The 27,178-nt window shown below is 42.5% G+C and overlaps 1 protein-coding gene and 1 non-coding gene across 8 annotated transcripts in view; both read left to right on the top strand.

Moving 5' to 3' along the window:
- The first annotated feature begins 4,271 nt into the window (after window positions 1–4,271).
- Window positions 4,272–27,178, top strand: part of Kiaa1549l (KIAA1549 like) — a 251,554-nt gene continuing 228,647 nt past the window's right edge. For all 7 annotated transcript variants that reach the window (XM_047517021.1, XM_047517020.1, XM_047517018.1 and 4 more), the window contains exon 1: window positions 4,272–5,031. In XM_047517021.1, the coding sequence (XP_047372977.1) occupies window positions 4,791–5,031 (241 nt within the window). In that variant the 5' untranslated portion in view covers window positions 4,272–4,790. The remainder of the gene's footprint in view (window positions 5,032–27,178) is intronic.
- On the top strand, window positions 9,868–9,941 carry Trnai-uau (transfer RNA isoleucine (anticodon UAU)). Its single transcript has one exon. It is a non-coding gene; the product is annotated as a tRNA-Ile (tRNA).

Below are 27,178 nucleotides of genomic sequence, written 5' to 3'. Positions count from 1 at the left end.
CTCTACTCAGAACTTTCCCATAGCTCTCTCTTTCCCATACTGCCCTCTGACATTAACTCAACTGGGTCTTTTAGCTAGGGTGGTTCTGGTCTTCAGGGTACCCACATGGCTATGTTAAACACTTTTCTCAGGTCCTGGACAGTGAGATGCTGGAAAAGCCCCATAAATGCTCCATCCCAGTTATATCTGGTGTTGTCTTTGAGGCACTGGAAACAAGGAAAACCATATTTAAATTTCATTTAAAAGTAGTTCTACTTTTTAAAATAAGGAATCTATAAGATGCCTGAAATATAGCTCATGATGCTTTAGACCACCATGTGTTTTAAAGACACATTTTACTTCCTCAGCATGGCATATGTCTCTTGCTTGCCTCTCTAACCCCCTCTCAGCACCGTCCTCTACATGAGCCCACAGCATCCTGTGGGCAGATGAGCAACTGTGTGTTTACTCCTCTTCTCCATTTGACTGTAAGAATCGAGCTCAGTGAGTGCAGGGGCAAGGTCTCCCTCACTATAAGAACCCTAGAGCTCAGGATAGACCCAGTAACATGCAAGCAGGAGTTCAGTATAGAGCTTCAAGGAGTCAGTATGAGATTAGGACTAGAAGAAAAAGATGTGCTCATTGCAAAAAGAATGATAGTAGAGGCCCAGAAATCTCCCCCTCTATGGTAATGGCAGAAATTTCAAGGGCTGGCCTGAAACCCCTGCCCAGAGATTGACCTGTCCCCTTCTCCCTGACAAAGAAATGCTTTGCACCAGATACTGACTTTTTAAAAAGCTATGTAACAAGGAACTTGCACACAGGGAAATTCCCCAAGTCCTAGTTAAGCAGACTAAAATGAACAAAGGATTTATGATTTAAGAGAGTTGCAACTGTCATATAATATATAAGACTGAGTGCTTACTGTATGTCAAGTACACTTCTAAGTGATTGACATGTACGAATTCAATCCTTAAAACAAACCAATGAGGGAGTTGCTCCAATCATTCCAGTTTTATAGATGGGTTTTACAGAGATTATGTGATTTGCCCAAAGATATATGGCTAGTAGACAGTAGAGCCTAAATTTAAATCTACATAGTTTTTATTGTGTACATTCACTCACTCTTCTCTCAAGGACTCCTCTCTCGAGGATCTCATTGAGCTTCTTGCTCTAGCAGAAAACCCTTCAGAATTGTTCCTAACTGGATGAGGATAAGCAACAACCTCCAGACAGCATCTCTGGTTCTTTGTATCTGCCTACAGCTTAGCTCTCCTGCCTCAAATCAGAATATTCCCAAGGCCCCTCTTCCTACCCTCACTAGATACTTCCCTTCCCTTCAAAAGGCTGCAAACTGTCATGTCTGTGTACCTGGTTATTTGCTGTGCCTGGAAAGCTTCAACTTTTAATGTTTTCTTCTTTACCTTGCCTCCTCTTCTAGGCAGAAATAGCCCTTCCCTACAGACCCACAGTGATGAACGACCTGCCCAGATCTCTACTGCACACTTACCATGTTGCTCTACAGTTACTGATGTGTGTGCCTGTTCCATTTTACTGGTCTGTGGGCTTTTTGAGGAAAAGGATGGTGTCTGGTCTTGAGGCCATCGGATCAGGGGGACAAATTTCCCCGATCAGAAATTTCCAACAATCAGAAACTGAAAAGCAATTTATATCTTGTCTAAGTCTGGCAACAAAACAAAACAAAACAAACAAAACAAAACAAAAACAAAAACAAAAAAAAAAAACAAGGGAATATCACATTTCCAAATTTCCAAACCAGATGAAAACTTTATGAGATATATGCTTTTTATCTCTCAGCCCCATGACTATTGCCCCCCCCCCCCAAACTTCTCTCCTCTCTGCATCTCATGGAGAACCTGGCTGTGGTTGAATCTGGTCTTTCTTGCTTCACCCACAGACTTCTCTTCCAGATCTTTTCTAACTCTTAGGCCATCAACTATGTTCCTTTCATGTGAACCAGGTCAGCTGGTGTTGCTGGTTACGGCTGTGACTGTTAGAGGGTTCATATTCTCCCTTTGTTATCTCCACTTTTGTGTCCTCAGCCCTTAAATGAGAGTCTGGTATAGAATTGGTGTTCCTGAGGGTCCCTTCTCCATTTCCCTCCCTTTGAGGAAAAGCCCATATATGTCCCAGTTCTCCCATAAATTGGCAATTGGCTTCAACGTCTTTCCTCTTTCTGCCTTCTATTTTCCCTTTAATGTGAGTTCTGGGCTTCAAACAAGCAGCCCCATTCCAAGTGTCTCTCTCTCTCTCTCTCTCTCTCTCTCTCTCTCTCTCTCTGTGTGTGTGTGTGTGTGTGTGTTACTTTTTGTACCAGGAATTGAATCCAGGGATGCTTAACCATTGAGCCACACCCCCGGTTCTTTCTTTCTTTTTTATTTTTATTTTTTATTTCGAGACAGGTTCTTGCTAAGTTGCTTAGGGCCTCAGTAAGTTGCTGAGGCTGATTTGAACTTGCAGTCCTCTAGAGTAGCTGGGGTGACAGGTGTGCCTCAAGCCCTCAATGCCTGGCAAGCCTGTGTTTTTCTCCCTTACTTCCCACCTCTGCTCAGCGTGCTTCTCTCTCCATGGTCCTGGATGCTTACAATGTCCAAATCCTGTGTCTGTCCTTCTGACTTTGGACTGCTTGCCACCATTACCTCCATCTCCTTCTATCTGGGATCACGACTTGACATTCCTTTTGTCTGAATCACTGCCATGAACTGACTTTCTCAATAGTTTCTCAGACCAATTTTGTGGCTTGCTTTATTGCCTCAACTAGACTGCAGGTTTCTTACAACAAACCCAAACAGTAGAACTAATTTCATCAGAGGGTGTGATTAAGTAATAACCTCAACAAGGCAGGTTGAGGATCCCTTTTCCAAAATGCTTGGTACCCAAAGTGTTTCAGAGTTTTTTGTTTTTTAAGTATTTGTGAAAACTTTACTGGTTAAAGTATCTCTAAACTGAAATTTTGAAATCTTAAGTGTTCCCAAATCTGAAACTTTTGAGCACTGACATGACACTACAAGAAGTTACTTCAACAAATCTGAGACCCATCATAGAACACATCTGATTTCTGAAAAGATAACATAAAAAATGTCTTAGATGAAATGTGGTGTTATTTCTATCTTATCAATGCATAATAAATGAGATTAAACACTTTTCCAGACCCACTGGCCCACTTGCTGAGCCTTGAACACACCAGGTCAGCTCTGCCTCAGGTTTTTTGCCCTCACTGGTTTCTTTATCTGGAATGCTCTTCTGGCATGGCTTGTCCACTCACCACCTTCAGGACTTTCCTCAAATGTCACCTTCTCAGCACCGGTTTCACCTTATTTAACACTACAACATCCTCCCTGATTTTTATTTATTTTTTGACACTGATTTTCCTCTGTAGTATTTATCCCTGTTTGATATTCTATTACTTAAAGGGCTTTTGTTCATGGCTGTTGGCCCAGTGTCTGGAACAGGGCCTGGCAAATAATAGGCATTACTGTTGGAAGAATAAATATTGTTGGGTGAACAGAGCTTGAACTTCACCAGGTTGCGGGTGCGGGGGGCATGTTTTTCCTTACTGCTTTTATTCCTTGGGCCTAACATAGCAGCTGGCAAACAGTGGGTGCTCAATAAATATTTATTGCCTGAAGGATGCACGAGGTGCCTGTGAACTAGGTAACTTGTGGTAAGAGCAGGAGAGCAATTAAACTGACTCTGACAGTTTGTCCCACAGGGTAGTGACTGCCCCAGCTCTCTTGTTTTGGGGAGGGACTTTTGGGAAGACTTCTCCCTGGTTTTCCTAATGCCCCCTGCACTGCTTTGCACGTTGTACAGCTGCACCAAATATGTCTAATCTGTAGGCCACAGCCGCTTCAGCTCCTCCCGGGTAAAACCGGCATGCAGGTGTTCATCCGCCCCTCAGAGAAGTAGTGAACGAACAGCACAAAGCGTTCCTGCCCTTCTGCAAAGAGCCGTTCCAAAATTCAAGCTGAAGAGCTTTCTGGCCGCTTCAGCATGTTGACCATGGCCATATATACCCCCCTTCCCGGGTCAGACGACCTCTCCTGCCGACCTTCCTTCTGTATGGGTGACTGAAAGAGAAACAAGGCGGAGTAAACCCCCCATGCGGACCTCCACCGTGCGGGAAGCGCCGAAAGGGGTCCGGTTCTGGACCTGGGGCTCGGCAGGGCGCGCGGGAGCGGGGGGCGCGCGGTGGTTCCGCGCGGGGATGCGCGCGCGCGCCTGCCTCGCCTCCCTCGCCCGCTCCGGTGCTACGTGCTTTCTTTGTCAATGAGGCGCAGCTCTGAGCTGCAGTAGCACTCGCGGCCCGAGAGCTGGAGCCGGAGCTGGTCCCCGAACCCAGCGAGAGAGGAGAGAGCGGGGCGGAGAGGCGGCCACCGGCGGCGGGAGGGAGGGACCAGAGCGCGCCCCGCGGCCGCCAGCCCGGGATCCTCACAGCCTCGCCCCGTCGGTCTGTCGGAGTCGGCCCCGGGGAGGGGGCCCCGGGCGGCGCCCGTCCCACCCTCGCTGCCCGGGGCGCGCCGGCGTGCGGTTACAGGCACCGTGGGAATCCCGGCCCGCGCCAGCCGCTGCTCCATGCGGCCCCGACCTCTGCGCGGGTGAAGCCGCGGCTCCGCGGAGCCCGCCACGGGCAGAGGCAGGACGAGTGAGCAAGTCGCGCCGCCCGGCGCCCCCTCCCTCCGGCGCCCGGGCAATGGCCGGAGATGCCCGGTGAAGACCAGGGCGCCGAGGGCTGGGCTCCCCGGCGCGGTGTGGAGCGAGGCAGCGGCCTGGATGTGTGAAGGGTCCTCATGGCTCTGCAGGAGGCGAAGCCCCGGGGCCCGAGGGAAACCGGGCCGGCGGCGCAGGGGCCCAGGGGCCGGCCCCGGGCGCATGGGCTCGGCCAGGCCGGCTGGGCAGCCGCGCGCTGCCAGGGCGTGAGGAGCCCCGGAGTCGGTGGGTCCCAGGATGCGCCGCCGCCGCCGCTGCCGCCGCTGCTACTGGGACTCCTGCTGCTGGCGGCCCTTCCAGAGCATTGCCGGGCGGACCCGGGTAAGCACTTGGCCGCGGTTCCTGGAGGAGCTGGGCTGCCCGTCGGGGCCAGCACCTGACCGGGTGGCGGTGGATGGAGAGGTCTTTGCGGCACCGGTGCTGGGATTTTCTCCGCCCTTTGCTGCTGCAACAGCGGCGGAACAGTCAGAAATCTGTCTCCCGGGAAGGCACCGTTGGGCGGGGAGGGAAAAAAGAGGCGCATTCCTATCTTCTTTCTGGACAAGTTGCATATCCTGCCTAGTGGTCCCGCAGGCACGCTTCAGTTAGAATAAAGACATGGTGTGTTTAGGACACCTTCAAAGGGATGTGTTTTAGTAGGACACGTTTCGAGTGGGGACGGTCACTGTATTTTGGACTTACTGTTGAGAGTGTCCACTTTGTCTTCACTGCATGGAATGGCTAGAGTTTTGAGCAATTCTCATGTCGGTTTCCCCCAAATCATTCTCCCCTCTGTGTGGATAGTGGATCCTTTTTCTTTTGGGAAGCAGGTACCTAACATAATTGATTGCAGCTGGCAAAGGAATTCAGTCATTGTTCAAGTATATAACCCACTATTTGCAGGAGGCTAGTTAAAAACAATCATGCGTGGCTTTTAGGCTTTAGACAATCACTAAGAAATAGATTTCTGTAATTCCTTGGACATTTTTGTGAAATCTGTTGTAACTGGGTGGAATTATTCTGCAAAAGCGCTTCAAAACTTATACTGTGTAGTCAACAATTGTCTTTGAAATAAGAATGATTACTGTGGCACTTGTAAAGGGCAGGCTATTGTGTTTGTGAAGGAATTCTGGGCTCTTGGTACATTCAATTAACCAAGGAATATAGCTCCCACGTCAGGGAATTCGTTCCTGTAGTTTTGTAGATTATAGCAAGGGCTAATGAGGACCTCTTTTTTCTATGTGTGCCCCTCCCCCAAACTAGATTAGGATTCCTACTGAAGAAGGAGCTCACACACACCGGTTTAGATAAGAGGGTTTCAGGTTAAAAATATTACTGGTATTCAACAGTTTATTTAAAAGCCCACTTTCCTTGAATCACTTAAAGGGTCACTGACACCAGGTGGTTAAGGAATTTTCTATTGTGATTATAGTGGTTACAAAGTTCAGTTGTCAATCTGCTGAAGAATTTTAGCCCTCCCTGTTTACTGCCTGTAGCTGTTTTCAATGTGTGTGTTTGACACAATAGTTGAAGAACAAGTCCTGAGTAAGACACATATAAATGCCTTGGTATCCATTGGCTCAGAAATAGGCAGTTTTTGTTTCAAATGTATCAGATTATTGATAGTTTTGTAAATTGTGTATCAGATATTCTCTTTTGCATGTTGTTCATTTGAGTGTAGATACCAAAAACTGTTCAGCCATCTGTAATATGTGAAATTTGGCTTTCATGTATTGTTCCTATTCAGTGTGGTATCAGACGATTTCCTCTGATGGCTTTTTCATTTCTGATCTCCCTTCCAACCTTTGTACTTAGACCCTTCTGAACCTCTGTGACTTTGCTTGACTCTTCTTTCAGATAGCCAGAGTCTGACTTAGGGGACTTCTGATCTATATCTTTTGGTTTTAGCCCTGGTGTCCTTTTTCTTTTTTCTTTTAGGGTAGTGGTCATGGGGACACAGGGCTAAGAAAGACACTTTGATTATAATGATGGTAAAACTCATTAAAGGGATGTTGTTCCCTCAAGTCCTTCATCTTTTCCGCTTCTCACTGGAGTGATTTGTTACTTCCTCTGTACTTTTTGGGTGCCCTTTTTGCTGTGGTCCTTGATGCTCAGTCTCTGTGGTACAGCCCACCTGTGGATTCACTGCTGCCTCTGAGTTCCATTGTTTCCTGTGTGTTTGCTGCTAATTTCATGACTGGTTTCTCAGTGGAAGAGTTAAACCCTTGGTTCCCTGTCTAACCTCCTTCCTCTTTCATTTGTTCTCTGTTTTCCACTTGCAGCAGCTTCACCCCAGGGTGACTGAGTCCTGGGCCTCACACAGGCATCCCCAGGGGTTTTGGGAAGGAAGCAATGTTAGGAGGAAGGCAAAACAGTTGACACTTGCCTGGGACCTTTGACTATCAATAAAGATCCTAGCCTGGAACTTTTTCTGATGGATAGCTGTGGTTCAGAACTGTCCTTTACTGCAGAGTGTCTGATGCTGAGTTGTGTGAGAAGCCAAAGCTGTGACAATTAAGGTCCTACCTAAAGAGCTAGCTTGCTATGGGCATGTCATTTGCAGTGACCTCATCATTTGCATCATTGTTCTTCCTTTTCTTCCTCCCTTCCCCTCCCTCCCTCCTTCCTTCCTTCCTTCCTTCCTTCCTTCCCTCCCTCCCTCCCTCCCTCCCTCCCTCCTTCCCTCCTTCCTTCCTTCCTTCCTTCCTTCCTTCCTTCCTTCCTTCCTTCCTTCCTTCCTTCCTTCCTCCCTCTTTTGGTGATATCAGGAATTGGACCCAGGGGTGCTCTATCCAGCTAGATTCCCACCCTTTTTGATTTTGTGTTTCCAGACCGTCTTGCTAAGTTGCCCATGCTGGCCTGGAACTTGCATTCCTCTTGCCTCATCTTACCAAGTGGCTGGAATTACAAGTGTGTGTCACTGTGCCTGGCTTGTTCCTTGTTTTCTAAGCAAGGCTAAGCCAGACACTTGTCTTGGTTGAAAAGTGGGCAAAAAATAGATTTGTTTACGGAAAATACTGTTGCAGTTGTTTAGCACCTTTGTGTCCTGGGGCCCCTGCAGTGTGTTCCCTGCTTCCACCCACACCCCCACCTACAGCCTCTTTGACCTTAATATCACAAGGAAGTAGAGGTCCTTCTCTTTCCCACACAAAGAATAAGCTGCTGTCATGTTCAGTGTCCTCCTTCAGACTGCCTCTCCTAACTCCCATCTCTGTGGAACCCTTGCTTGCAGGCCGTAGCTTCTATTTTGGATAGAGAAGTTTCTTTTTGGTAGGGAATGCTGACGCCCTCTATTCTCTCCTGCCATCCGGGCCTCAGGCAAAATGGTAAAGTTCAAATTTCACTTTCCAGCCTTCTTAACTACCAACCAATTTGCTACATCCTGATTCCTCCTTGTTTCCCTATTGCACTTGTTAACTTTTATAGCTTTCTTGTATCATGGTCCCTAACTGCTTCTGTTAGATTTTAGAATATTATTTCATTTAAATAATTCACAATAAGTTGTGAATGTCTGCTTGATTTGAGGAATGTATTTGCATTTTGAAAGAAAGTTTTTTTTTTTTTTTAAGAAGAGTTCGTTGATACTAGGAAATCTCTTAATTTATACAATGTGTGGGGAAAGCAACATTTGCTCTGTGATGTCTTTGTCTTTCTTGCCCTCTCCAACCTCCTTGTACACATCATCAGCTGGGCTTTCCATTCCACATTGCTACACTTGTTCATTCACTCATTAGTTCAATATGTTTTGAATACATCAGTCTTCAGAGGAACAGATAAGAAAATCTCCCATTCTTCTGACAATCAGAAACTGCCCAGAGCTTTCAAAACTCTACTGTGCATATAGATCACTGAAGATTCTGTAAAAATTCAGGCTTTGATTCTATAAGTCTGGGGTGATTCTGCATTTCTCACAAGTAACTGAGTGATGCTGGTTGATGGGTCCTTTTTCAGTAGAATCGAAAATACATAAGTGTAGGTCTGGAAGTGGTAAGTTCTCTGAAGAAGAACAAATCTGGGGGCTGGCACCCTCATTCGTGCACCTGTTTATATAGGGTAGTGAGGGGAGGCCTCAATGATGAGATGACATTTGGGTGGAGATCAAACTGGTTATCTTGGGAACAAATATTGCAGGCTGAGGGATAAGTACATGCAAAGGCTTGAGGCGGTTAAGGGATAGCAGGAGGACAGTGTAGAATTGAACGAAGAAGGAGAGAGTGTCAGGAAATGATACTGAAGAGGAGCAAAGGCTGAGTCATGCAGGACGTAGTGTCTGTGGAGAAGACTTGGTATTTTATTCCGAATGAGGTAGTAAACCATAGGGACATCTAAGCAAGAGGAGACATAATCTGATTTTAGTTTTAAAGAATCACCTTGGCTATGGTGGGAGAGAGACTGTAAGACCAAGCAGGATGCAGGGAGACCAGGTCGGAGGCTAGTGTTGAAATCCAGTCTGCAGGTGAAGATGACTGAGACAGGTTGTAGCAGGAGAGGTGGTAGAAGTGGTTAGATTTTGGACATCTTTTGAAGATAGAGGAGATAGTGTTATCCGTTCGAGTAAAAGAATGGGAGAGGAAGAGAGGAACCAATATGGCTCCCAGGGTTTTTGGCTCAAGGAACTAGAAAGAAGTTACCATCAATTGAGATGGCAGGGTTGCAGTTGGCTCAGTTTTGGGGTAGGAAATACAGAGTTCATTTGGGGCATGTAAAACTTGAAATATTTATCTAAGCAAAGATGTCAGGTAACCAGTTGAACAAAGCAGTCTGGATTTGCAGGGAGGTATCACGTATAGAGAGATAAATGTGGGAGCCATCCTCAGGGAGCTGGGTAAGGAGACTGGAAAATAAGTTTAGAGAAGAGGGGAGATCTGGAGTAAGCCCCAAGCACTGCAGCATTTGTGGGTTCAGGGAGAGGCAGGACCAGCAAAAGAGCAGAGAAAAGACCAGAGAGAGGTAGGAAGAGAAGAAAGTGTATTCAGTGCAGTGAAGAAAGCATTTGAAGAGCAGAGAGCAATCAGCTTCCCAGCTGCTCCTAAGACTGGGGCTAGTTAGGGACTAGCCAAGGCACATTGGTTCTGCAGACGTGGAGGTGTTTGGTGTCCCTAAGAGAGATGCAGACACAAGTCTCATTGCAGTGAGTTCAAGAGAGAAAGGAAGAAGAGAAGTCCAGAGAACAAGGGCTGGGGATATGGCTCAGTTGGTAGAGTGCTTGCCTTATAAGCACAAGGCCCTGGGTTCAATCCCCAGTACCCCAAAAAGGGGAAAAGGAAAAAAAAGTTCAGAGAACAAATAGGCAACCCTATTAGGGTTTTTTCTACTGAGAAAAATAGAGTAATAGGGAAAATGGATCTGCAGAGTTTTTTATTTTTTTTTAAGTATTTTTTTTTAGTTGTAGGCGGACATACTACCTTTATTTTATTTATTCATTTTTATGTGGTGTTGAGGATTGAACCTAGTGCCTCACTCATGCCAGGCAAGCACTTCTACCACTGAGTCACAACCCCAGCCCCCAAGGGGGTTTAAGATGGGGGGAAATGATTATATATATTCATACTTTATTATTATTATTTTTTAACATTAATGACATATAGCAAGAATGTTTGCATAGTATTTTTTCCCTGAAGATACTTGCAAAATTTCCCAAATCGTTCCCATCCCTACTACCCACCCTGTATAAAGTAAAGATGATTTGGGAACACTGTGCTTTCCATATTGATGTAAAATAGAAGTTAGGTATCCCTCCCTGCTGCACATCCACATTGCTGTGGAAACTCTGAGAGCCTGAAATTGGGATGGTGAGCAGAGAGCCTCTCAGAAGCCCACTTATCACAAGTCTTAAATTACTAGAATATGATCTGAGAACATGCCAGAAGAATGTGCACGCTTCCTTTTTCATTTTCATTAACCTTCAAGCTCATATTGTGGTTTTCTTTCTTTCCTTTTCTTTCTTTCTTTCTTTTTTTTTTAAACAAACAAGAACTCTACTCTTCTCTAGACAAAAATGAATAGTTGGAATGACCCTAAAACATTTCGTTGCTTGACAACATATTAGAGGGGATTTTGAAACACACAGAGGGACACATTATTCTAGGTTACGGGATGGCTGCCACGAATGGTGACTCTCTTTGAGGACTTCAGGACCCAAGGAGCGGTCAGCAACCTGGGTGTCGTAGATCTCAGTTGTTGTAGCTGGTGGGAAGGTGGCGAATGAGTCACGTTAATTTGGCAGATTTGCTATGCACCTGGCATCTGCCAGGCTCTTTGCTAGATGCCGGGCATTTATAGAGGACAAGCCCAGCCTGGCCGCTGCCCTCAAGCAGCCAGTAACCCAGGACAAGAAACCCTTGCCCAGGTGGATGGAGTGGCAGGGGTGTGCAGTACCTCCATGAAGTAGGCTGGGTAGGGAGCTGCAGCAAGACAGGAAGTGCCCACACTTTCTAAAAAGGTGGCTTCTGGTTGGTTGCAGCCTGGAAGGAATCGGAGCTCAGCGTTGCAGTTCTGAATTCTCAAGACAACTTGCATCTTTATTTAGAATCTCCTTGTTTTCAGAGCTCCCCGGTTAATTTTGGTGTTGGAAATGTCATGTTATACAAAGAAAACACACCCATGAGCCATCAAGTTTTTAAAAATCAGATTTATTAAGGCATTAAGACCTGCCTTTTTCAGGTGTGCCATAGGATGAGTTTTGACAGACGTATACCTCATGGATCCCTCACCTGTATCCAGATGTAGAACATTTCTACCACCCTGACAGTTACCTCCTGCCCCTCTGTAGTCAGTCTCCCCACCCAGCATCAAGTCTTTGGCAACCACTATTCTATTTTCTATCCCTGAAGGTTTGCCTTTTCCAGAAGGTTGTATTAATGCCGTTCAGTAGGTAACTTTTGTGTCCAGCTTCTTTCACTTGTCATCATGCTCTTGAGCAGCATCCATATTGTTGCCTAGATCTCCAGATCTATCCTTTTAATGGCCGAGTAATATTTCTTTGCACCACAGTTGGCTTATCCATTCACCATATGGAATGTTTCCAGTTTGAGGTATAAATGCCTTTGCATGGGCAGTTTTTTTGTTTGTTTGAGTAAATACCTAGGAGTGGGATTGCTGGATCCTATTTTAGGTTTATGTTTAACCTTGTAAGAATTTGCCAAACTCTTCCGAATTGGCTGTAGAGTTTTTTTCTTTGATTTTAAAATCTGTTCTAATTAGTTATAGTGACAGCAGAATGCTTTTCGACACATTGTATGCAAATGTAGCACAACTTCCCTTTCCTTAGGCTGTACAATGTGCAGTCTCACCGTAGTGTAATCATACGTGCATCTAGGGTAATAATGTCCATCTCATTCCACCGCCCTTCCCATCTCCGCACCTCTGCCCCTCTCCTCACTCCCTACTGCATAATCCAAAGTTATGGCAATAGAATTTTGCATCCCTATTAGAATGTACAAGAGTTTTAGTTGCTTTCTGTATCTTCACTGGTGCTTGGTATTGTCGGCTTTTTTTTTTTTTCCGATCCTTTTATCTTAAATTTCAGCATTCTAATAGTTTTTTTTAGCTGTATCTCATTATGATTTTATATTTCTCTTATTACTAATGATGTCATTTTGGCATATATTTTCACATTCTTCCTTGCCATCTAAACTTTGTAGTATAGTTAAGTATACTTTGAAATCTGTTAAAATCTTTTGCCCATTTAAAAAATTGGATCTTTTGTTTTTGGTTGTTATTTTGAATTTTCTTTATATCTTCTGGATACAAGTTCTTTGTCAGATATGTGTTTTGCAAATATTTTCTCCTAGCTTGTGGATTTTCTTTTTTATTTTATTAGTAGTATTTTTCAAAGAATAGAAGCTTTCTGTTTTGATTAGTTTTACTTTATCAACTTTTTAATTTAAGGATCATTTTTTTTTTCTTTTTTGGTATCCTAGCATAGAAATTTTTGCCTAACCCAATGTCACAAACATCTGTGATTTCTTCTGGAAGTTTTATATTTTATTTTTTACTTAAAGGTCTGTCATCCATTTCATATAATATATTGTTCAAGGTAAGAGTCAAGGTTAATTTTTTTTCATGTGATGTTTAATTGCTCTAGTATCATTTATTGAAACGACTATCCTTGCTCCATTGACTTACCTTGGCACCATATATGCATGGGTTTATTTCTGGCTCTAGTTTGTCCCATTGATCTACACTTTTCCTGTTAAGCCAGTATGACCCTGTCTTGATTTTTCTAACTCAGACTTCTGAACTTCAACATCATTGACATTTTGGACTTCAAAATTCCTTGTTGTGTGGGCTATACTGTGCATTGTAGGACATTTCTTGCCTCTACCTAATAAATACCAATAACTTCCCACTTCCCCACTGTGACAATCAAAAAATGTCTCTAGGCATTGATAAATGTTTCCTGGAGAGTAAAATTGCTGCTCAATTGAGTCCCACTATTCTAACTTTGTAGCAAGTCTTGAAGTCAGGTAGTGTAAGTACTCTTTGTCCACTCTTCTTTTTCAAAAAATTGTTGGCTCTTCTAGGTCTCATGCTTTTCCATATAGATTTCAGTATTTTCTTATTCACCTCTATTAAAAAGTCATGCTGGATTTTCTTTTGTTGTTCTTGGAATTTCATTGGATCTAGATCAATTGGGGAGGACTGATATCTTAATAATACTAAATTTTTGGATCTGTGAACATCTCTTTCCATGTATTTAGATATTCTTTTCTTCCATTAATGTTTTATGGAATTCAGCATATAAATTTGTACATGTGTATTTCATGTGTTTCAAGACTTTGGTAAATAGTACTTAAAATTTTTATATTGTATAAAATATGATTTTAAAAAACATTTACCTTATATCACATGACCCTTCCTAATTCACTTTAGTTCTAGCAGCTTTTTGTAGAATTGGGATTTTTCTAAGTAGAACACCATGTTATCTGTGATTAAAGACAGTTTTGTTTGTTTCTTTCAAATCTATACACCTTTTATTTCCTTTTCTTGCTTTATTGCATTGGCTAAAACTTCCACTACATTGTTGAATGTGAATGGGGAAGGTGGACATCCTTGTCTTGATCCCAGTCTTGGGGGAAACATTCAGTTTTTCACTATTAGTAAGATGTCAGCTATAATTTTGTTTTTGTTTTTGTTTTGTGGAGGTCTTTTATCAGATGGAGAAAGTTCCCTTCTACATCTCGTGTACTGTGAATTTTTGTCATGCATGGGAATTGCATTTTGTCAAATGTTTTCTCAGTATCTTGAGACAATCACAAGATATCTTTTCTTTAGTCTGTAAAAAGACAACTTAGCCTACTTTAGAATGTTAAACCAAGCTATATTCTTGGGATAAACTCCAGCTTAGTCATGATGAATATTTCAGCTGAACTTGACTTTCTAATATTTTCTGGTAGGAATTTTTAAAGTCTGTGTTCATGTAAGATATTGGCCTATAACTATTTTGTTGAGGAGTTTGTTACAGTTTTATATGAGGGTAATGCTGGACTATAAACAGTAGGGAAGAATTTGTGTGGAATTGGTATTACTTCTCCCTTAAGGTCTGTGGTCTTACAGATAAGACTGAAGATCTCTCAGGGTTTCTGTAGTTAAAATAAAAAATATTAGGTACCTCTAGTACTTTTCTTTATTCTCAGGGTTACAAGGCGCCACAGAGGTTTGATTCAAGGTCTAGAAAGAACAGTTGGGATGAGGAGAAATTGCTTGGGGCGTGTTCAGGAGGCTGAGGTCACTGCTGGCTGATCGTTATTTATCAATTCACTTCACTTTTCAGGGCTTCAGTTTTCTCCCCTGTGAATAAGAGCCTCAAGAATCTCCTATTTCCCCCTGCCCCTCACTGTGTGATCGTGAGCTGTGAGCGGATAATTTGGTGGGATTACCCATTGTGTGTCTTACCTCTTCCTACATTCACACCATACACATGTAAAATATTTAACATGCACTAAGCATGCACTTTATTAAATTTGAACGATACTCAAGTGAAACGCAGAAGATCCTGTTGGCCTCATTGCTGTTCCCTAGAGTTGTACTGTCAAGTAAGTGTGCTGGGTCCTTCCAGACCTCTTTTCTTACAAATATTTATACCCATATCTATAGCCTCACTTATTTTTTTCTAAGATATAAAGGGTGTAATATTTAATACCTTACATTTTTCACTTGACACTGTATGGTGGCTCTCTTTCCAAGATAGCTAAATCTTGTCATAAGAGAATTTGAACTTCTCCTGGAAACATGGAAAAACCTTTTGCTACGAAGAGATTAGCTTTAAACTCACAGCTCAGATTCAAACCTAGAATTAAAACATCTCCTAGACTGACTATTCCTTCCATTTTCACTACTCTCTGACTTCTTTCCCTAGAAGAAGCTCCTGCAGATGTTTAAGGGAATTCATGGATCTTTTTAAACACCACATAGAGGGGGGTAAGCACCATGTTTGAACCAGCTAATGTAGATGTAAATAAGGCCAAGTGCTGCCTCTGGCATAGCCCAAGGTCACTGCTGCACCTGCCTCTGTCCAGTCAGGCGAGGCCTTGTCTAATGTGTCCTAACCACGAGAGGGGAATTTGATTTATATATGTTCAATCTATTCTTAGCTTGAGAAAACAGCTTCCTGATGCCAGAAACACAAAATGGCTTTGGTATTTATGCAGTATCAGTAGACAGGAAGGTCTAGAATATTTCTAACTTTACTCTTTCCATGTGGAATGTGGAATTAAGGGCCTCAAATGAAATTAGGGCTCCCACACTTCTGTTCTGGGTAACGAATGCTGCGACTCTGGCACGTGTCTTTTTATTTACCAGATGTCAATAGCAAACTCAGGAAGACTGAAGAAAAAAATGAGAAGTCTGAGAAGAAAATGTGTTGAAATTAATAGTGCAGCTTATAAGTCCTTGTCCAAAAGAGCTGAGCAAAAATATCTCTAGACCTACCTACTTCATTATCAGGTAATGAGTCTTTGTTTTGAAAGGAATAGGAGGATCTGGATCAGGAGCATTATTTTGAATATAATTAAACTGGATGAAAGTATATTAAAAAATCAGCACCACAGAGCTGTCTTCGGAAGTTTCCTGTTATTAACTTATTAATATTGGAGATGAACACATGAAGCAAGCTGGCGATCTTACAGTTCCTGAATTTTTTTTTTAATGAAATGGGGAAAATATCTTGTGTCTGGTTCAGCAATAAAAGTATCTTAAGCATTTTTCCATTTTTTGTGGCTAATGTAATATATTTACTTTTCCTTACAGGCATGTAAGGAAAACAGTCCCCAGTGTTTGGTGTAACACTTCACAGTTGTTGAAGCTTCCAGTCTCTCTCTTCTCATTCTAGTCTCATGCCACTTCTAAGAGAGGGCTGAGGAAGTGATTTGCTAAAGGTTGCATGGTGGTCCTGGAATTTTTTCCCTCATTATTCTCTTATTCAGGGACAGATGGCTACCTATACAAACTAGCTCAAGTATAGGCCTCCAGGCCACAGGGGAATCTCTTGTGATTTATTCAGAATAGGAATGAAATATAACTGGGCCATGTGGATACTATAATTAATTGACAGAGATAATAGCTAACACTTTCGAGTATTTACTGTCTATATTAGCTCATTTAATTCTTGCAGTGACCCTATGAAGTGAGTTCAGTTATTAATCCCCCTGCTTGAGATGAAGAGATAGAGGCACAGTCTGATTTAATAGTAACTCACCCAGTGTCACACAGTGTCATGGCTTAGATGTGAGGTGTCCCCACAAACTCATGTGTGAAACATTGCAAGAAAGTTCAGAGGTGAAATGATTTGATTATGATATCATAACCTAGTCAGTGAATTAATCCACCGATATAGACGAACTAGGTGGTAACTATAGGAAGGTAGGATGGAATTGGAGGAGGTAGGTCCCTGGGGGTATGCCTTTAGGATTTGTATTTTGTCCCTGGTGAACAGAGCTCTCTCTCTGCTTCCTGCTTGCCAAGTCCTGAGCTGCTTTCCTCCTCCATACCCTTCTACCTTGATGTTATGCCACACCTCAGACCTGGAGCAGTGGAATTAATTGTCTATAGAATGAGACCTCTGAAACTGTTCCTCTTCTAAGATTGTTTTGGTCAGGTCTTTGGTCATAGCAATGAAAAATTTGACTAAAACACGCAGATAAGTATTGGAGACAGGATTTGAAACTAGGCCATTCGATTCTCATTCCTCATTCTGCTTCATTGTACTCTGTGTCTCATGGGTCCTGTCCATCTTCCTAAAGCTGGGTCCATATTTCTGCCTCTTTCTGTGGACTGGCTTTCTCTAATGACCCACATAACAGGTTCCCCATAACTAAATCTTGCGTGGGAACTTTGCTCACTGCAGCCAGAGTTGGCAGGACTTTTCAGTTTGAGTACCCACCATCCAGCTTCTGTTCTGGTTCCACATTCCTACAGGAGAATCAGGCCAATGGAGATAGAGATCTCCCCGCTTATCTGATCAGCAGAGGCCAGAGAAGAAGGAGCACATGGTACAAAAAAGACTTAGCTCAACTCCTCCTTCAACCAGAAGTTAGTTTTAAAAAAGATAGTATGAATGGGACAAACTTCCCAAACCTGGTCCCCTCCCTCATAGCAATAAAAAATAGGCTCATGTGTTGGTTTCTTTTGTTGCCTTTAAGGAAAACAACAGCAAGTGACCAGATTTATAGGGTCAGCTAATTTCATGGTATAAATATTCCCATGATGCCTGATTTCAAGCTACCAATGCAACAGTGGCGCTGGGAAGCAGGGTGTCCAATTGGCTCAGCAGCGATGTGGTCAGGCCCTAGCCCAGTGATGCTTCTATCCACAGATGGGCTGGATGCAGGGCAGCTTGCACAGGAAGTGCACCACGACACCAAGGAGTTAACAGGCCAATCAACCAGGTGGGTCTATAATGATATCAGAGGGAACAAGATCTCCAGGTAGAGGGGGTGGAGGCAGCCCAAAATAGCTTGAGGTATATAGTTCTAAGTGTGTAATCCTATAGTCCCACAGAAATGCTTTCTGAAAAATTGCAATTTTCTTTGACTGGAATGTCTCCCTTGTGACGTATAATTAACCCTTTCACTGATTCTAAGATGCCAGACCTCATTTTCTTGGACCGGCATTGGTATTATTTTCTGGCTCTGGAAGGTGTAATTTTTCCTTGCGCGCAGACGTCAGCACCTCCTCCTCACTTGGTGTCTTCAGGAGCAGGCTCCTTTCTCCTACCTTTCAAACCAGAGATATGAAAGCCACAGGCTGGCCTATTAGACACCTTTCAGTTGAATACACACTGTTAGCCTCAATTGCAGGCTTTTATTTATGATCATGAAGCCATCTCTCAGTTCACATAATTGTGCTAAAAGCCAAGACAGTCTCATGACTACCACCTCTGACAACGCGTCAGACGCCGTCAGAGCTCAGGGCCTGTGTGGCTGGCTCTTATCCCCTTGCACAGCTGGCAAGGAGACTGAAGTCTTGGCTTTCATGGCCAGTTACCATTCCATTGATGTTCCCCATCTTTCCTTCTGATGTGGTGGCCACTGACCCTGGCCAGGTCTCACAGACAGTGGTGTTGGCCACTGGGAGACAGAGTGGGAACGTGTCAGCCGTGTGGCTCTGTCTCTCCTTAGATGGGGAACTCCACGTGTCCTACTGATGGAAGGTCAGAGTCTTTACCTATAAAAATAGCACAATTAATTTAGCCTTTTAATTTCCCTTGAGATAGACCAAGAGAAAAATGTTATAAGATTCTTCTTTTATGTTTTAGTGAAGATTTTGTCCTAGTTTGTGGATATGTTGACTTCTGAATAAAAGATCTAACATTTGTGAAATGATACTAATATGTTAGTCACTGGACGGAGGATTTTGTCTTGTTTAATCCCCATGAAAACACTGTTAGATGGCTCTTGCCCGTTTTGCATGGAGGAAGCTCAGACTGAGGATTTTGGAGAATCTGACTTGCCTGAGGGCACCTTGCTGTTAAAGTGGCACAGCTTGGATTTGAAAGTCGATCTGACCAGTGTAAGTATGTTTGCCATTTTCCACAAAGTTCTCACCCTCAGTTCATCTTATTTTTTGATGTATTCAAAAAGAGTTGCAGACCTCAATACCCTTTACCCCTAAATTCTTAGCATGTGTGCCATTCATTAGGGTTTGACATTTATGTTTTTAATTTCATTCATTTATTTTGATATTGGAGATTGAACCCTGAGGCTCTTTACCACAGAACTATATCACTAGACCTTTATTATTATTACTATTATTATTATTATTATTTAATTTTGAGTTTGGGTTTTCCTGAGTTACTGAGGCTGGCCTCAGTAACTTGTGATCCTCCTGTCTCAGCCTCCCTAGTTGCTGGGATTACAGGCATGTGCCATCATGCCTGGCTCAATCTTTATTTATGGTTCTTTCTGAGGAAAATTTTACATACACTGAAAGACAAAAATCTTATAAAAATATACATATAATTTTATACATATACATATGTATAAAATATACATATAAAATACAATACGTTTTATTTTAATTTTGGTACCAGGGATTGAACCCAGCGGTGCTTAACCACTGAGTCACATTGGCAGCCCATTTTTTTTTAATTGTTTGTTTATTTATTTTTTTTGCAGTGCTGGGGATCGAACTCAGGACCTTGTGTATGGGAGGCAAGCACTCTACCAGCTGAGCTATCTCCCCAGCCCTGGCAGCCCATTTTTTAACTTTTGATTGAGATAGGGTCTTGCTAGTTTGCTAAGACAGGGTCTCACTAAACTGCTGGGACTGACTTTGAACTTGGAATCCTCCTGCCTTGGCTTCCTGAGCTGCTGGGATTACAGGCCCTACTTAAAGATATTTTCTGAGTGTACCCATATATAACCCAATTCCCTGTCAAGATACAGCACATGACCATGATCCCAGGAAGTAAGTTCCCTTTTGCCCCTCTACAGACATCCCACTCCTTACTCCCAGCCTCACAAACCCCCAGCCCTGAGTTTTTTAACCATGGGTTAGTTTTTATACTCTTTGGGTTTTTGTTTTTATATCTTATAAATTGCTGGTTTTCTTTGTTTAATGAATATCCATTCCACATTCACAATGGAGATGTATCACTCCCAGGTAATAATTTCCCTATAGGTATGATATGCCACGCAGTCTTAAATACTGAAGTCTGTTGTTTCCAAATTGATTTTCCTCACGTGCATGAATTCAGAGAGTGTTTACTGAGCACCTGGTATGTGGCAGGTACTGGGTTCTCACTTCTCTCGTAATCATACTCACGACATTAGCCAGCTACTCACAGGGATGAGAGCATGATTGCCAACGATGGGTATGGGGGAAGCCCAGGATGCTGGAGGAGGCTGGAGGAGGGGACTGTCACTGGTCAGTAAGGAGGAAGAGGGTAGGGAAGACTCCCCAGCAAGTGGCATTTGAGCCAATGTCAGAACGATGACTAGGAGATAACCAGGCAGGGATCAGGGACAAAGGGAGAAGTGGGTACTGTCCTCTCGAGTGGGAAGGAGTGTGGTTCATTCCTGAACCAGAGAGAAAGCCAGCATCCTTCAAAGTAGCCTCATCCTCTAGCCAGAGGTTTTCCTAAAGTGTATCCCCAAACCCTTCAGTACACCACCCTCTTTCATAACTTAGTTCCATTGCTTAGCAATATGGGTCCTTTATGAACCAACCACTCCCAACTCATTCCTGCAGCTCTCCCAAAGCCCTTTCATGACCCTTATATTTTATCCTTTCTGTTGGGAAGTCCTTGCCAGCTCTGTCTGTGTGGTTAGCATCTGCTCTTCCTTCAAGATTCAACTCCAGTACCGCCTCCTTTGGGCACCCTTCCCTAACGCCCACTCTGCCCTCACCATTGGCATTAGATGCCATCCTCCATGGTCTAGTGGGCTCCCCTCCTCCATTAGCCTGAGAACAGTGGTTCTCAAAGGTTAACCCAGGTACGCAGGCACAGGCACCCTTTCACAGCTGTGATCAATGTGGAAAAGCTATCGTCATTACAGCTGAGGACGTATTCTGTTAGAGCCATGCCCATCAGAAGAAACAGTGAGCTACGTGGTTAGTGAGACAGCTTGCTGAGAGCAAGAGGGATGCGTACAGTCAAGCCAGCCCAAGGAGGAACAGAGACCGTGCTTGGGAGGAAGGGCAGGAAGCAGTGCTGCTTGAACCATCTGAAAGTGGGGTAACTGGAGTCAAGATTAAGTCCTAGGGTCTAAAGGTGTGTAGACAACCTCAAAAGCTCAAGAGCCACTCTCTTGAAGGCTGAGATTGTGTCCTATTTGTCTTACCACAAGGTCTTGCACATACACAATAGACACAGGATAACTGTAGTATATGTAAAGAATGAAAGTAAACATTTTGGGATGCTCTCCCTCTATCTATAAAAACCTGAACTTAAATTCCTCCCCATTTTTATTAGCACATTATACATAATGGTGGAATTCGTCATCATATATTCATACATGCACATGATATAAATATATAGTGTGGCCAATATTATTCCCCAGTATTTCCCCTTTCCCTCTCCTCTTCTCTCACCTGATCCCTTTCCTCTGTTCTACTGATCTCCCTTTGATTTTTATGAGTTCCTTGTAGGGGGTATTTCCTGCCACATCCAGTGTGGATGAGGGAAAGGGTTTCTGTAGGAGGATGGTGCTGGCTATTGATTCATCACTAAGAAACTTATTTAATTATGTAAACACAAGAGCCAATAATCTTCTCAAATTGGAAGGGGTGTGACGGATTGGGCGATGCCAAGATCTGGCCTCAATACAAGATGGAAGGGCCCACCTTCCCTTTATTTATAACCGTTCAGGTAAAGAGGGAGTGGGAGGAGCTTCTTCTATGAGGAACAGGATAGGGTGGAGTTAGGAAAAACATTTGCTTAGAGAATTAGTATTTCTTCAGGCAATGAGCTAACTTTGTACAGGACCACCTACCCCTCTGAAACAGTCTCTCATGACTGCCATTTCCTGGGAGTCAGACCTCTGTGTCCCATGGCCCCGCCAAGCCTGAATCTGCTAAACATGGATGGCTTCCCACAGTTCCCCCCACCTTTCTTTTCCTTTTTCCTAACTTCCATGTACAGCAACCTTGACCTGAGTTTGACTTATTTAGTTTTAACATGATGGTCTCAAGTTCCATCCATTTTCCTGCAAATGATATAATTTCATTTTTCTTCATAACTGAATAAAACTCCATTGTGTATATATACAGCATCTTCTTTATTCATTCATCCATTGGTGGACACTTAGACTGGTTCCATAGTTGGCTAGTGTGAATTGTGCTGCTATAAACATGGGTGTGCATGTCTCACTGTAGTATGATGACTTTAATTCTTTAGGATACACACCAAGGAGTGATAGAACTGATCATATGGTGAGTCCATGTCTAGTCTTTTGATGAACCTCCATGCTGTTTTTCATATTGGTTGTATTAATTTACAATCCCACCAACATGTAAAAGTGTTCCTTTTTCCTCCACTTCCTCTCCAGCATTTATTATTGTTTGTATTCTTGATGAACACCATTCTGACTGGAATGAGATGAAATCTTAGTGAAGTTTGGATTTTCATTTCCCTAATTGCTAATGATGTTGGACATATTTTCCTCTGTTTGTTGACCATTGGTATTTCTTCTTTTGAGAAGTATACGTTTAATCATTTTGCCCATTCTTGATTGGATTATTTGTTTTTTTTAAATGTTTTTTGAGTTCTTTCTATATTCTAGATATTAATCCTCTGACAGAAAAGCGGCTAGCAAAGACCTTCTCCCATTCTGTAGGTTCTCTCTTTACAATCTAATTTTTTCCTTTGTTGCACAAGAGCTGTTTAATTTGGTGCCCTCCAATTTATTAACTCTTAGCATTATTTCCTGAGGTTGGACTTAAAACCTCTCTTTACCATTTTGACAACAAGTGTATATGAATCAATTAGTACTAGTGGTGGGATGGAGTGTAGGGATCATAAATTCAGACTTGAGTCTATAGACATTATTTTTTCTCCCAAATTAGACACTTTTCAAATGAAATAGAAAAAAAAAAAAAAACAAAAAAACAAAACTGTGTGTGTGTAGGGGGCAAGTGTGTGTGTGCATAGGTGCACTGGGATTCAAACCCAGGACCTTGCCCACACAAGGCAAGTGCTCTACCCCTGATCCTAGATGGAAAAATCATATAAAAATCAAAAGCTTTTCCATAAAACATCAGGAATTCCAGGTTCTGTTGAAATGATCAGAAATGTAGCCATACTGGGAATAGCAGCACTTGAAGCTGAGTTGTAGTGCTTCCTTTAGACGGGATGTTTGTCCCTCTGGCTAAGATGGGCTAGCTGTCTTAACAAACCAACCCCAAATCCATACTAGATCTAAGTTGTAGAGTTTTATTTCTCACTCACATAAAGACCAAGTGAGAGTCCCTGATTGGCGGGAAAGGTCTCTTCTAAGCCCCAATTCTGGGACCCATCATCCTTCCATTCTGTGACATAAGTCTTCATTCTTGGGCTTCCGAAGCTGATGTGCTTGTCTTCATCCAGCAGATGGAAGGCAGAAGAGAAGGGGGAAAGGGTCTGAAAGTCTACTCTATTCCATTGATTAAGACCTACCTTATTCCTCCACAAACAAATCTGCCACTTGGCCACATCTACATGCAGAGTAAGACTGGAAATGTGATCTGAGAGTGGGCCCAGAAAGAAAAGGAAACAGGTTTGATGAACAGCCAACTGGTATCTGACTCAAGTCATGGATTTGATCTGCTTGGCCCTAGGGCATTGAGTTTGTAGTTTCTAGTTTAACAGCAACAGACTTTTGGAGAAAAAGAAATCTGGGTTCAAATCACTATAATACCAGCTCCAGCAGGGCAGGGACTTAATCTTTTTTGCTCACTGTTCAATACACAGAGCCAGAGCAGTGCTTGGCACACAGTAAGTGCTCAGTAAGTCTCTCGATTATATGAAGGACTCTTCCTGTTACCTTGGGCAATAATGATAGTAAATATTTACTTGGTGTTTATGAAGTGCTTAACTGTTAGTAAGCTGGATGCTATCTTAGGAAAAAGATGCTAAGATTTGGGCAGTGTTGGGGGCCATAGGATTAGAAAGAATATAAATGTGAAGATTATTTTCATTTTTTCTTTTCTTGCATGTTTTATATTTTTCTGGCATTCCCTTCCATCAATATATTGATGGAAGAAATGTAACACATTTGCTTCTTGGTCAACTGCTAGGGTGAAAAACAGCTGTTTCCATTCTCTTGGTAGACAAATGGTTTCTACTTCAAGGTAAGATTTTTTCTTCCTGTAGGTAACAGATTCTCATTATATTGAACTCAGTAGTACTGCAGATGGATCATGAACCGCTGTCTTCTGTTTGTCAAAAAAGTTAACATTACTTTTCAAAGTCACCTTGACATCTATCAGTGGTGCACAGCATGGAGGGCAGAAGGCTGGTAGTTTTCCTGCAGTTTGAGTTCCTGCTTGTGGAACACTTGACGTGAAGTTTTGTTGTTATTGCTGTGACTCTCTGATTTATTCGGAGCAGGTTTGAGACTTGAGTGGAAGGAATTGATTCCTTTTTTCTCCTTTCCCCATAGGTATACAAACAAAATCCTCCACTTCTTCTTGTGCCTGGTACTGCCTCTTTGCTAGTTATTGTAGCACTGAACAGCTTGAAGGCCTCAGCCAGAGCAGTTGGGGGTGACAGCGCCCGTGTTTGGGCTGCAAGAATTGTGATTACTTTTGCAAGAAGTGTCTCTTATCACATGACCGTAGGCCCATTTATTGAAGTGGGCTGCTGGTGTCGCATTGCTTCTCCCAGACTCACTTCAATTCCTCTTGCCAGAAAAATGTCCTTGAGAAGATGGGAAAATACCATGAAGTAGAGATGTACAAATAAGGCGAAGAAATAGATTATTAAGATATTTCCAGAAGCGTTGTGAGAGGAAAGGGTTAATGTGGGTTGTGCTGGTAGAATTTCTGATGAGTTGGATCAGAAGGAGAACTTTGAGGGTTAACTAGAGAGGATTGACCTGAGTGGATTGTTCTGGCACCCTGGGTAACTCCAAGCCTGACCAGGTGAATGAGAGTGAGTGAGACATACTCATTTTGTTCCCTTTAACTTAATTAGTGCACTAACTTTCCTTTTTTTCTCCTTCAGATAGCTTTAAATAATGAACTATTATTTGCTTTAGTGTTTACTCCCTGTTCAAGATTTCATCATTTCTCTACAAGTGAAAAAAATTTCTATTTTTAGAATGTATTTCAAGATAACCTTTTAATAGTATATATACTATTATATATATATATCTATATATATCTATATATATATATCTATATATCCCCTTTTTGGTATTGAGGATTGAACTCAGGGGTGCTCTACCTCTGAGCCACATCCCCAAATCTTTTTAAAAAACATCTATTTACCTTTTTTTTTTTTTTTTTTTTTGTGGTGCTGGGGATCGAACCCAGGGCCTTGTGCTTGCAAGACAAGCACTCTACCTACTGAGCTATCTCCCCAGCACCTATTTACTTATTTTTATTGTTTCTTTTTTTTAAAATTAGAGCATTATAATTATACATAGTATTTGGATTCATTTTGACAAAATCGTTCATGCAAGGAATTTGGCTTCAATCCCCACAGTGTCTTGCTAAGTTGCTGAGGCTAGCTTTGAATTTGCAGTCCTTTTGCCTCAGCTTCCTAAGTAGCTGGGATTACAGGTGTGCCTAGTTAATAATAAAGTTTTGGAAAGAGGGAAATCACCTACAGATTGCTTATTTTGATGCATCAATCCTACAAATTTTTGTCTAGTTTGAAACTAAAATTTCCAAATCAGCGGTCAGCTGTTTAATAGTGATATGAGGGCCAGAGGGTGGAGCTCAGTGGCAGAGTGCCTGCCGATCATGCACAAGGCCCTGGGTTTGACTCCCAGCACCATCAACACACAGACAAGAGAAGGTAACATCAGATCCACATCCACTCTACAGTTGCTCGTCTACATTGCTTATTACCAACCTTTGGTGAATCAAGTATTTAGAAACATTTATAGTAACTGCTATAGAATTTTTGAGATATTTGGGTGTGTGATGAGTGGGCTTCTCCCGTAGAGCAGGAGTTAGACTAACTTGGGTGTGATTGAACTCCTGTGGTTCATGGCAGGTGGTATGAGCTATGGAATCACAAATGGGTAGGCGATGGGTTAGAGGTTAAAAACAAAGCACACACTGGTCCTTCCCCATGGACACACTCTACACTGCTGGCTACTCCACGGTCACTCACTCCTCCATTCACAGACTAGTTAGAAAAAGAAGAAAAATTTCCCATAATCCCAACATCCTATAGGCCCTGAGAGGACAGGTGTCTTTCCTCTCATCCTCTTGTCTTGTCTTTATTTGTGTTCATGCATTTTGCAATGACATTTGTAACCCAGTTCATCAAGGTTTCCAACTCCTTAGATACATGTTTCTAGTTGACACGTTATGGGCAATTTTTGTGTTTTATATGTAGTCTAAATTAAATATTTAACCATTGATTATGTCTCTTGTCTCTCTTCAGCTCCAGTTAATATCTATAATGCTTTATTTTGTTTTTGGGGGGAAGGAAGGGAAAGGCCTTTCTTCTCTGTTCTAAAATTTGCAGGTTTATTGTCATGCAACTGAAGAAGAACCTTGAGAAAATAATTCAAACCTCTACCTTTTTTAGGATTCTATTTTTATTAATCCCAAGGGTTACAGTAAATACAGTTTTATCCTCTGTTAGTTTTCTCTGTTCCAGTAAGATAAAATTCTTACAAGGCACCAAGTTTACCTGGTGGTTGAGACCCCAGGAGGCGAGCTGGCCATCTGGTGAAATGGACATCACCTCCTACAAATAGGCATCTCCCATGGTGGAATGCCATCCAGAGGGCCGTACTTCTGAATCCCCCTGGTTCTGCCCGCTGCCCACTGGCCATCTGTTCCCCTCGCCCCCCAGGCTTTATCTTGGCTTTGCATAATGTCTGCTGAGATCTCTTCTGAGTCACCTGAGCCCACCTTTGTTTTTTTGACTTTGCAAAGAATCCTGTCCCACACCTTGGAAATGGTTCCAGATTATACTCACTCAGTGTTGTGAATTCAGAATGACAAAGCTGTAGAAAGGAGGAGGATGTGGCCATATTTTGATCACATTCTTGTAGCACTCTAACTTCATCTACACATGGGCTCAACTTTTTGGCTAAGTGTGGTAAAGCCAGCCCTTGCTGGAAAGGAGCTAACCCTACTCATGCTGATAGGAAACCAACCTTTGGTTCCTTATCAGTTAGTTAATTATCTGAACCCATAGTTAAGATATTTAATCATGTGTTCTGAATATAGTGTTGATTAATAGAAAAATAATTTCTAGGAAGTCTTTTTAACTTCTGACCTTTTAGGCACAGCACATCTTAAAGGGTCAAGAATACCTGCACGAGTGTAGAAATGAGCCAATCAAATATTTACTCAGTGTATACATAGTGCTAGATGAGGTTTC

The sequence above is a fragment of the Sciurus carolinensis genome, chromosome 11 (genome assembly GCF_902686445.1).
Source record: "Sciurus carolinensis chromosome 11, mSciCar1.2, whole genome shotgun sequence".
Classification (NCBI taxonomy): Eukaryota; Metazoa; Chordata; class Mammalia; order Rodentia; family Sciuridae; genus Sciurus; species Sciurus carolinensis.
This window is presented reverse-complemented; position numbering and strand designations above follow the sequence as displayed.